This window comes from Triticum dicoccoides, chromosome 1B, assembly GCF_002162155.2.
Source record: "Triticum dicoccoides isolate Atlit2015 ecotype Zavitan chromosome 1B, WEW_v2.0, whole genome shotgun sequence".
Classification (NCBI taxonomy): Eukaryota; Viridiplantae; Streptophyta; class Magnoliopsida; order Poales; family Poaceae; genus Triticum; species Triticum dicoccoides.
Window position 1 is genome coordinate 29,694,641 of NC_041381.1, and position 10,673 is coordinate 29,705,313.

Sequence of the window (10,673 nt, forward strand, 5' to 3'; positions counted from 1 at the left end):
ACGGACATGACGAGGAGTCTCGAAATGGTCGAGACATAAAGATCGATATATTGGACGACTATATTTGGACACCGGAATGGTTCTGGGTGAGATCGGGATAATACCGGAGTACCGGGAGGTTATCGGAACCCCCGGGGAGGTATATGGGCCTTAATGGGCTTTAGTGGAAAGTAGGGGAAAGGAGCAAGGGAGGGGGTGCGCCCCCCCCCCTCCCAAGCCCAATCCGAATTGCCCCCCCCCCCTTTCCTTCCTTCCTCCTTCCTCTTCCTTCCCTCTCCCTCTCCAAATAGGAAAAGGAGGAGTCCTACTCCCGGTGGGAGTAGGACTCCTCCCCGTGGGCGCACCTCCTCCTCCTGGTCGGCCCTCTCCTCCCTCCTTTATATACGGAGGAGGGGGCACCCCATAGACAACAATTGATCCCTTGGATCTCTTAGCCGTGTGCGGTGCCCCCCTCCACCATAATCCACCTCGATAATATCGTAGCGGTGCTTAGGCGAAGCCCTGCGTCGGTAGAACATCATCATCGTCACCACGCCGTCGTGCTGACGGAACTCTCCCTCAAAGCTCGGCTGGATCGGAGTTCGAGGGACGTCATTGAGCTGAACGTGTGCTGAACTCGGAGGTGCCGTACGTTCGGTACTTGGATCGGTCGGATCGTGAAGATGTACGACTACATCAACCGCGTTGTGCTAACGCTTCCGCTTTCGGTCTACGAGGATACGTGGACGACACTCTCCCCTCTCGTTGCTATGCATCACCACGATCTTGCGTGTGCGTATGTTTTTTTTTAAATTACTACGTTACCCAACAATATGATTTCTAGTTTGTTAGAGGATTTTATGACTAAGTAGGACGTAGTTGCATTTTGAAGAAAGAAATGCTACTAATAAATAGTTATCCTCGTAGATGAAAATGTACATCAATGTAAGTTTTTTTTTGGTCTAACGCTCACCGAATTGCATATCAGTCTGTATTAAGAAAATTTCTGAAGAAAGCCCTAAAAGTTCCACAATCCAATAGCTAGAAAACAAAGACTACTAATAGACGTTTAAAAAAAACTACTAATAGATGGAAAATACAAAGCTATTTAAAGCAATTTGTGACTAATTCTTCTTCCAAGACTTTTTACGGCAACTTTATGATATGTCCTGCTTCAACAAAAATAATATCCTTTTATCTTCAAAAAGAAAGTGGAAAATCCTCATGCCCCAATTTCTCTCGCGCAGGGGCATGCATGCATCCAAACAGAAGCACTTGAAATTTTTGTATCTCTTTCTTGAATCTAATCTAAGAACCGAACAAAACAAGACTTCAGAATCACAGAAGGGAGAGGAGGAGGCGGCTAGGGGTCAACGCAGGAGCGGCTGCCCTTTATAAACCTGCACGTGAAATGACCAAAATGCCCTCGGCGGGTCACGGTAATAACAGGCGGTGGCATGCCTGGCGGTGGCATGCCTGGAGAGTGAACTGTTCATTGCTAGAGCACCGGGTTCTGATCCGGCGGCCGAGATCGTCCGGAGGCGAGATCGAATGGCCGAAAGCGCATCAGGAGACAGATCGGACGGCCCAAATGCTCTGAGATCTGAGGAGCGCCCGGAGGTGCTTTGGTTCTTCTTTCTCGATGTTGTCCCCGTAAAAAAAAAAGAATAAGCATGTCGACCGTTTTCAAACCAAACAAAATTAAAATGCATAAAATGGTGATCCTAAAAACATGCATAAAAAAAAGTTGCTTGCTCCAAATGGAAGATATGGGCGTTCTGATCCCATTTTCCATTTTCCTTAGCCTGAAAGCTACCGGATATTCTCCGGTCCGCCCGAAGGAAACGCAACGACGCATTCCATATTTTTTTTTCCAGAAAGAAACGCACCGCACCGCAGTCCCCCTCGAAGACTCCGCGGCCGGGTCCCCCACATCAGCCGCCGCCGGCCGCCATTGACCGGCCCTCCGCCCACCCCATCCGCCGAATCCCAGCCGTCCGCGCACCCCCACCGCCCCTCGTAAAACCGGTAAACCGCGTCCTCGTCTTCGTCCCTCCCCGACCCCGCTCCCCTCAAGAACCCCGCCGATCGGCCGTCTTCTTGAATCTTGGATTCTTGGTCGACCGCTCGCTCGCTCTCCGGCCGGCCATGTCGATCCGGAAGGCGCTGGGCGCGGTCAAGGACCAGGCCACCATCGGCATCGCCAAGGTGTCCAGCGCGGTGGCGCCGGACCTGGACGTGGCCATCGTGCGCGCCACGGCGCACGACGACGGGCCCCCCGACGAGCGCCACGTGCAGGAGGTGCTCCGCCTCACCTCCGGCTCCTCCAGGGTCCACGTCGCCGCCTGCGTCGCCACCGTGTCGCGCCGCCTCGCCAGGACCCGCGACTACGTCGTCGCCGCCAAGTGCCTCGCGCTGCTCCACCGCCTCGTGGCCGACGGCGACCCGCACTTCCGCCACGAGCTCGTCCGCCCCGCCGTCTCCGCGGGCCGCCGCGGCGGCGTCGGCGGCGCGCCCGTGCTCGCGGCGCTCTCCGACTTCCGCGACGAGGCACACTCCGCGTCCTGGGACCACTCCGCCTTCGTGCGCGCCTACGCGCTCTACCTCGACGACCGCGTCCGCTTCCTCCTCGCCCTCCTCCCCGCGCCCCGCACAGTCCGCTTCGCCGACCATGACGGGTACGCCGACGGTGGCCGCGCCGCCGGGGGCGCCTCGCCGCCTCCGGACATGACGGTCTCGGTGCACGACATGGACGTGGAGGGGCTCCTGGCGCGCGGGCAGCAGCTGCGCCAGCTCATCGACCGCTTCCTCGCCTGCCGCCCCACCGGGGCCGCCAGGCGCAGCCGCGTCGTGCTCGCCACGCTCTGGCCCGTCGTCAAGGAGAGCGGCCGGCTCTACGAGGACGTCGCCGTCGTGCTCGCCGTCCTGCTCGACCGCTTCTTCGACATGGAGTACCCCGAGTGCGTCAAGGCCTTCGAGGCGCACGTCAGCACCGCCAGGCTCGTCGACGACCTCCTCGCCTTCTACTCGTGGTGCGACGACGCCGGCGTCGCGCGCTCCTCTGACTTCCCGGAGGTCAAGCGCATCGACGACAAGCTCCTCGAGACGCTCGAGCAGTTCGTGCGGGAGCGCGGCAGGGCAGGCCAGAACTCGCCGCCGCCGCGACAGGCGCAGCACGCTGTCCACGACGAACACCACCAGGCAGACTACGACATGAACGGCATCAAGGCGCTCCCGGCCCTAGAGCAGATCAACGCTGCGACGGTTCCGCGACCAGAGCCGGCGAAAGCTAGCGTCGCGCCGGTGGCCAGGGCAGCTGATCAGACTAACGACCTGGTGGACCTGAGGGAGTCCGCGGCAGCAGCCGACGAGCAGGGGAACAAGCTGGCGCTCGCGCTCTTCTCGGAGCAGCCACAGTCCGCGAACGGCAGCTGGGTCGCGTTCCCGTCCGACGACGGCGCCCCCAACCCCAAGGCGACGACGACCTCCGCGTGGCAGACGCCGGCGGCCGAGCCGGGGAAGGCCGACTGGGAGCTGGCCCTGGTGGAGACGGCGAGCAACCTGTCGCGCCAGACCGCGGCGCTGGGCGGCGGCATGGACCCGCTCCTCCTGCACGGGATGTACGACCAGGGCGCCGTGCGGCAGCACGCGCGCGCGCAGGCCGCGTCCGGGAGCGCGAGCAGCGTGGCGCTCCCGGGCGCGCCCGCCGCACACAACATCCTGGCGCTCCCGGGGCCCGACGGCGCGGTCGGCGGCGACCCGTTCGCGGCGTCGCTGGCCGTGCCGCCGCCGTCGTACGTGCAGATGGCCGAGATGGAGCGGAAGCAGGAGCTGCTGGCGCAGGAGCAGAGGATGTGGGCGCAGTACCGGCAGGGCGGGATGCAGGGGCAGGCCGGCCTCAACGGGCTCGCCGTCGGCGGCGGCGGAAGCGCGTTCGCGTCCAACACCTCCGTGCCGATGCCCATGGCCTACCACTACCATGGAGCCGGCGCGTACTACTACTAGCTCCTCCTCCTCCTCCTCCTCCTCCTCCTGATCGTTGAGCTTTTATCTGTGAATAATAATACTCTGATCGTGATTTGCCACCAGAAAAATTGTAATCCGAATTGATTTGATCCTGCTCGGACGCTTAGGCATTCTTATCATGGCGATTGAGAATTTGAGATTGATGGTGAAAAACATAGTTCGTTGCAGTGAAATACTGATAAGAAATCAGTTTTATCCCGATTTGATCTGTCATCCTTGATGTTTGGAATTTGCTGCCGTACGAAATTTTCATGCTAATTGGTCACTGTTTTTTTTTAAACGAAGGCTCAAGAAGAGCCCGGCTTTGAATTAACGAAGCCATCAATCGGTCAGGAATTACATCGGCCCCATACAACGGACAAGAGCAACAAAGAAACTAAAAACAGCAGATACAAGGTGCTACCAAAGACAGCTTACAGGCACCACAACAGATAGCACAAGAGATCTACACGAGGACTAGCTAAATGTGGATGGAGCCCTTCGACGCGAATGAAGCACCAAAGCATGACAGCAAGCGAGCTTCAAGAGTGAATCGCGACCAGCGAAGATGAACATGCCCTCGTCTACTCCAAAAGGAGACCACCATGATCAAACCCTCCTCCTTCAATTCCGAAGGGGACCCCTGCCCCTCGCCCTGGAAAAACTCAAACATTTCATAAAATGCAAACAATTCTTGGAGAGGGAACATTTTTTTAAATCCCCCAAAAATATAAAGATGATTTTTTTTACAAAACTAGAACATATTTTTCAAATACGAAAAGAATTTTTGGATACGTGAACATTTTTGAAAAATGGGAACATTTTTTGAAACTCCTAAACATAACTTGAAAACATGAAACGTTTTTAAACTTGCGTATATTTTTGAAACTCCCCAACAAAAAATTGAAACAAGATTTTTTTTGGATTTATGAACAATTCTTTAAATGGAAACATTTTTTGAAACTCTCAACAAATTTTGAAAACATGAACATTTTTCAAATTGGCGAACAATTTTTGAAAATGGGAAGATTATTCGAAACTCACAAACACTATTTGAACTTGCGTTTTTTTAAAGTGAACATTATTTATAATATGTGTACATTTTTTCGTTAATGAAGAACATTTTTTGAATTTGTAAACAAAAATTAATAAAAAGAGCATTTTTTGAACTTCTAAACATTTTTCGAATTTTAGAGAAGAATTAGAAATTCTGAAGAACAAAAATGAAATAAAAAGAGAAGGAAAAGTAGTGAAAATGAAATAAATGTTGAAGCAGACCTATAAATGTTTGGCAACCGGATGTTTTGACTCACCAACATATTGATTGATTTCCTTTTTGGAATTTGGAAGCAAAATATAAAGAGCCCAGAAGCATCTGTATAGCAATTTAGATGCTATGGAACTAGGAAGCATGGATATTGTATTTAGGAACATATCTAAACTTGGGTGGAAGCATGGAAATTTGAAATCAAGTCGAAAACAAGTATTACAGTCAAGATTAGGAAACATGTTGATCTGCATAAGAAATTAAAAAAATTCCTAGATGAAATAGTGATTCATTACACATCGGATATAACATAATTACGCTCAACAAAATTCATCAAACCATGCATTGCATCCAGAGTAACAGAAATTAAATCAAGTGTGAAAAGTGAATCAAACCCTAGTTCAGGTGAGTATATACCAGGGGGGCAATGGCTGGGATATGCGTGCAGCTTCTTTCCTGAGCCGAACGACACACCAGCGCAGTGGGATGAATGGTGACGGGGCGGGGTCTGGTGGGGAACTGGGCCGGCGTTGGGGGCGACACCGTGGACGGTGAGAGCAGGGCTCGGCGGAGAGGACAGGGGCGGATCGCTGCAGCCGGCTACCAGCAGCAGTTGTAGACGTCCCGGAGTTTTGGGCGGAGCGCGGTGGTGGCGGAGGTAGCCGACGCAGCGACGGAGATCGGCGAGCTCGGGGCTGCGCTCGCCCCGGGGATGCGAGATTTACTCGCATGTAACTACGTGAGGTGGTTGGAACGGGGCATGCAAGATTTTCTCGGATTAAATTGGGCTTTGCTTAGAAGTATATCAGCCATGGGATTAGGAAAGTATCAACGGCAAATGACCCGTCTGATAGAAGTTTTCTATCATACTACTGAATATAAGGCTGGTCATAGTGAAAGTAACATAGATGCCACATAAACAAAAATGTTGATATGACAAGTAGTTAATGAGAAGAGAGGCAAATAGAGTAACCTAATATGTTACCATCACATAGCGCTTTCCAATTCAAAATGAGTCTACAAGACAATAAATAAACATGTGTATGTTACTACACAGATGACACTTCCCACTATAAGGGTAGTAACATAGAGTAGTAACGTATGCATGTTACTACTCTAAGTTACTCCCCATTATGACAGTGTTTCCCGGTAAGTATTCTTAGGCTGGTCATAATGGGGAGTAACTTAGACTAGTGTCATATGCATGACACTAGTCTAAGTTACTACCTTCATAATGCAAAGTAACAATGATAGTAGTGTCATAGATGGCTTTATTTATTAGCTTGTAGACTCATCTTGTCTTGGGAAGCGTTATGTTACAGTAACATATTATGTTACCACCTCACATTAAATACTTGTCACATAAGCAAAAATTTCTTGAAGTGCGCTATGTTACTAGCTAAGTTACTCCCACCATGACTAGCCTTAGGGAATCTCTGGTTCCTAGAAAAACAGTTCGCACTCACTACAATAAAGTCAATCTTTCCGGATTTTAGGAGGGGATTACAATATGGGAGAAACATGGAGGTCAACCCGCTTCAAATATGGGGCAAGTATCCCGACAATGCAATGGAGTTGGGGGTTCTGATATCGATTCGATCTGATCCGCATGAATCAGCCTTTCCATGTTGCCTATTTGGCAACAAGATGAAGAGAAATCCCCTCTTTGCTTGACATGTCAGTGTTAGGAGGCACTTGCGGAGAAAAATTGGGAGCTTGTAGCATCTCAGGCACATACCATAGAAGTTTTTTAGCCTAGTTGGTTTGACAGATTAAATTTACCGGATTTGCTAGATGAAGAAAAGTTTAATCCCTTAAATAAATTAAATTTTTAGCATAATGCATATGCTTTTTCATTATAGGATTATATGATATGGAATCTGCTGGAAATGTGTTTACAATATCTGAAGGCAGAGGTGCATCGAAGAAAGCAACATGCCAGAATGAAAAGGCTTTTTTTTGTGCATGGCGTGTATACTCTGCACATCACTTTCGGAGTTTTGTGTATGACAGAAACCATAATGCATTGACTACATGCGAATAGCAGTGCATGGGCTACATGCAAATGGCAGGAGAAGAGGCGATGTCACACGGAGTAAGACTCCTGTGATTGTGAAGGCTTGTTTTGTTCGGTTCCTAGATAAGATTCTAGGAAGAGATACAAAAATTTCAAGTGCTTCTGTTTGGATGCATGCATACCCTGCGCGAGAGACATTGGGGCATGAGGATGTTCCAGTTTCTTTGGAGATGAAAGGATATTATTTTCGTTGGAGCAGTACATATCAAGAAGTTGCGGTAAAAAGTCTTGGAAGAACAATTAGTCACAAATTGCTTTAAATAGCTTTGTATTTTCCATCTATGAGTAGACTTTGTTTTCTTAATACAAATTGATATGCAATTCCGTGAACTTTGGAGAAAAACACTTAATACATTGATGGCATAAGCGATTATTTACAAAATATATTATACATTTTCATCTATGAGGATAACTATTTATTAGTAGCAAATTTTTTCTTCAAAATGCAACTACGTCTTACTTAGTGAGAAAAATCCTCTAACAAACTAGAAATCATATCCAGTATAGGAATTTAGCAACCACAAAAGAACTATAAATTAATCCACCTCGAGACACCTTTTCAAAGGAAAACAATGATTCTTGTAGTACGTAAAATACTTGTCAAATGCAAGAAAACCATAGTCGTTCTCGTCAAACCGCAAATAGAATCCCGGGTGCCAATGCACCAATGTAAAAGACAAAAGAAAACACAAATGTGAAATAGTCCAGTATATTATGTTCGAGCACTACTGTCCTAATTAAAGTCTGAACTCACCAACAATAATCTATCAAATCTGTGCCTTAGCCTGATGAAGTCTTGGGCTTCTTCGAATCGTTTTTGAAACAAGAGACTTCTTCGCTTTTTTCTCTTTTGCAATGAAGTCAACGCACTTGTTCTTCAACTGGAGGCAATTGTACATGTCAGCGCAAGCCTGAATATCTTTAACTGTATCCATTGACACATTATCCCATAACTTTTGAGCACACATAAGCTTTAGCCGGTCTAGTGCGTACCGATCGGCAGCGGCAAGTAAGTCAAACAATACCTCATTGGAATTGGAGGGGTTATCCTCTGTAGTAATAGGAAACTCATCTGTGTATATGAACAGAAGCAAATATTTGAATGTTGAAGGTGTGATATCGAGCAGTGTGATGGATGCCATTGTAGCTTCGGCCATGGACCCAAAGAGCTCTGCCTTGAAGACGGGTGAGCGGGCTGCAAGAATAGCTCGGTTCACGGGGAATGTCTCGCCGTCGACGGTAAACGACACGTCCGTCCCATATGCCTGATCCAGTAAGCAGCCGATATGGTTCCTGATGTCGGATGGGGGCACGGTGACAGGGGTAGCATCACGCATGACCATGATGGTGCATACGAACGTGACGTGCCCTTGAATAACATAGTCTTCCTCGAGGACCGTTCTTTCCACAAACCGATGCCACCCCCAGTCGTCCATGATTGTGAACTCGTGAAGGTAAGTCCTGACTCGTGTTTCTGATGGCTGGTCATCTCTATCCTTTATGAAGGCGACGAAGCTGGCGCGTACGCTTTTGGAATCGCTCATGTGCTTAAGGAAGATGGAGACATAGTTTCCCTTGTGCTCTTGGGAGTAGAGTACGGGCCCCCGCGGGTAACAGTCGATCCTCCACAGGTGTTGGCCGACGGAGACGACCTCGGACGAGACGACCTCGTCGATGGCAAGGTGCTTGACTTGCTCGTAGTTGACCTTGAAGTGGACGGAAGCAGAATCCACCGCAGTGGTGGTCGTCGACGCCGGCGGTACAGCGATTCTTGTGCTTTCTTCTTTACTCACTGTATATGATCATATCAAACAGTTAGGTACACCAGTTCTCGAACTGGGAGATCGAAAGAAAAGATTTAGACATTACTAGACGATCCAAACGAGAGGGCACTCACTGGCGGCCGGATTGGCGGTGGCGATCGGAGTTGGCGGCCGCAGTAGCCGCCGCGGTCCTTGCCGGAGCCGTCGTGCACCAGATGTGCGGGCTCGCTCCTGGGTCCTTAGGGTTCGATCTACCACCGTCCCCAACCTATTGCGCTTTTTTCTCCAGAAGAAGAGTCCTATTTTTTTTTCCAACCGGGCTCACAACCCCTTTCCATTAATTTTGCAATCAACGGAAATACACAAGTCTTTATCCAAGTTCATCACCCAACTCAAAACAGATAAAATCTTCTTAGGCGAAATGAGACTGAAAAGGAGGGAGCGAGTTGGCGCATCACCAGGAAACCCACCGCGTGATGATCCTGGAACGGACCACCAGCCATGGGGCGAAAACCTGATGACACTTACAAGCCATCTGCTCAGAACACAAAGTATCAAAAAACAACCCAAGGTGAAACATCTATCAGACTCCAGCGACTAGGTAAAACAGTCGCAGTACAGATCACCAGCGGGCATCAAACCCCAGTGGGACGCGAGGTAGAAGCCGCCAGACGCTGATCGCGTCTAGCCAATCTGCAAACCATCTCTGTCTCCCAAGAGCAGCCTGTCTCGAGGGAAGGATCTGTCCGTCAGTGCCGCAGCAGCATGCGCCAATCTCTTCACACCTGCCTGGAGCTTCACCCTGTCCTCTTCCTTCAGCAAACCTGCCCAATACATCATAAAAGAGCATGCCGTGAAAACAGCCTCCAGAGGGGATCGAACGACATGCTTATCAAACGTAACTTTATTACGGAGAATCCAAATCCCCCAACATATCGCAGCAATTATCATCATATATAAATGCTTCCCACCCGGAAAGAATTTATAAATCCAAGAAAAACTTTGCCAAAGGGAGCGAGGGCAGCAAGATGCCCCTGTTGTCATGCCCAGCGTCCCCCAAACTGAACGAGCGAGCGAGCATGAGAAAAACAAATGGTTTGCCGTTTCAACATTAGTACAGAAGGAGCAAATGGGATTTCCAGGCCAATTTCTGGCACACATGTTATCATGGGTAAGGATGGCATTTTGAAATAGTTGCTAAAGGAAAATCTTAATCTTTAGCGGGATAGGTGCTTTCCACACCATTTTATAGTTAGGACCTGACAGGTTTCTCTCCAGCCACTCGTACAAGGATTTAGTGGTAAATTTTCCTTTACCACCAAGGGACCAAGAAATCTTGTCTGGGGATTCATTCAACGTCAGCTTTTTAGCTTCCATGACCATCCAAGCCCATTGATCACCCAGTGTCCCAACTAATCTGCGTCTGAAGCCAATCTCATAGTTACTCGCAGCCCAGGATGCAACAGTGCAATCCTGATCCTGGCAGATACTGAACAAGTCAGGAAAATGATCTTTCAATATAATGTTTTCGATCCACGGGTCATACCAGACCCTAGTAAGGTTCCTGCTCTCAATGTTAACC

The 10,673-nt window shown here is 49.4% G+C and overlaps 2 protein-coding genes across 2 annotated transcripts; one reads left to right on the top strand and one right to left on the bottom strand.

Annotated features, from left to right (window-relative positions):
• Positions 1-1,954: 1,954 nt before the first annotated feature.
• On the top strand, positions 1,955-4,206 carry LOC119317275 (putative clathrin assembly protein At2g25430). The gene has a single exon (XM_037591706.1). The coding sequence runs from the start codon at positions 2,128-2,130 to the stop codon at positions 3,982-3,984; it is 1,857 nt and encodes a 618-aa protein (XP_037447603.1). The 5' UTR covers positions 1,955-2,127; the 3' UTR covers positions 3,985-4,206.
• A 3,764-nt stretch (positions 4,207-7,970) lies between these two features.
• Positions 7,971-9,626, bottom strand: LOC119350046 (BTB/POZ and MATH domain-containing protein 1-like). The gene is made up of 2 exons (XM_037618073.1): positions 9,620-9,626; positions 7,971-9,120 (listed from the first exon to the last, which is right to left on the bottom strand). The coding sequence occupies exons 1-2, from the start codon at positions 9,624-9,626 to the stop codon at positions 8,096-8,098; spliced, it is 1,032 nt and encodes a 343-aa protein (XP_037473970.1). The 3' UTR covers positions 7,971-8,095.
• Between the last annotated feature and the right edge of the window lie 1,047 nt (positions 9,627-10,673).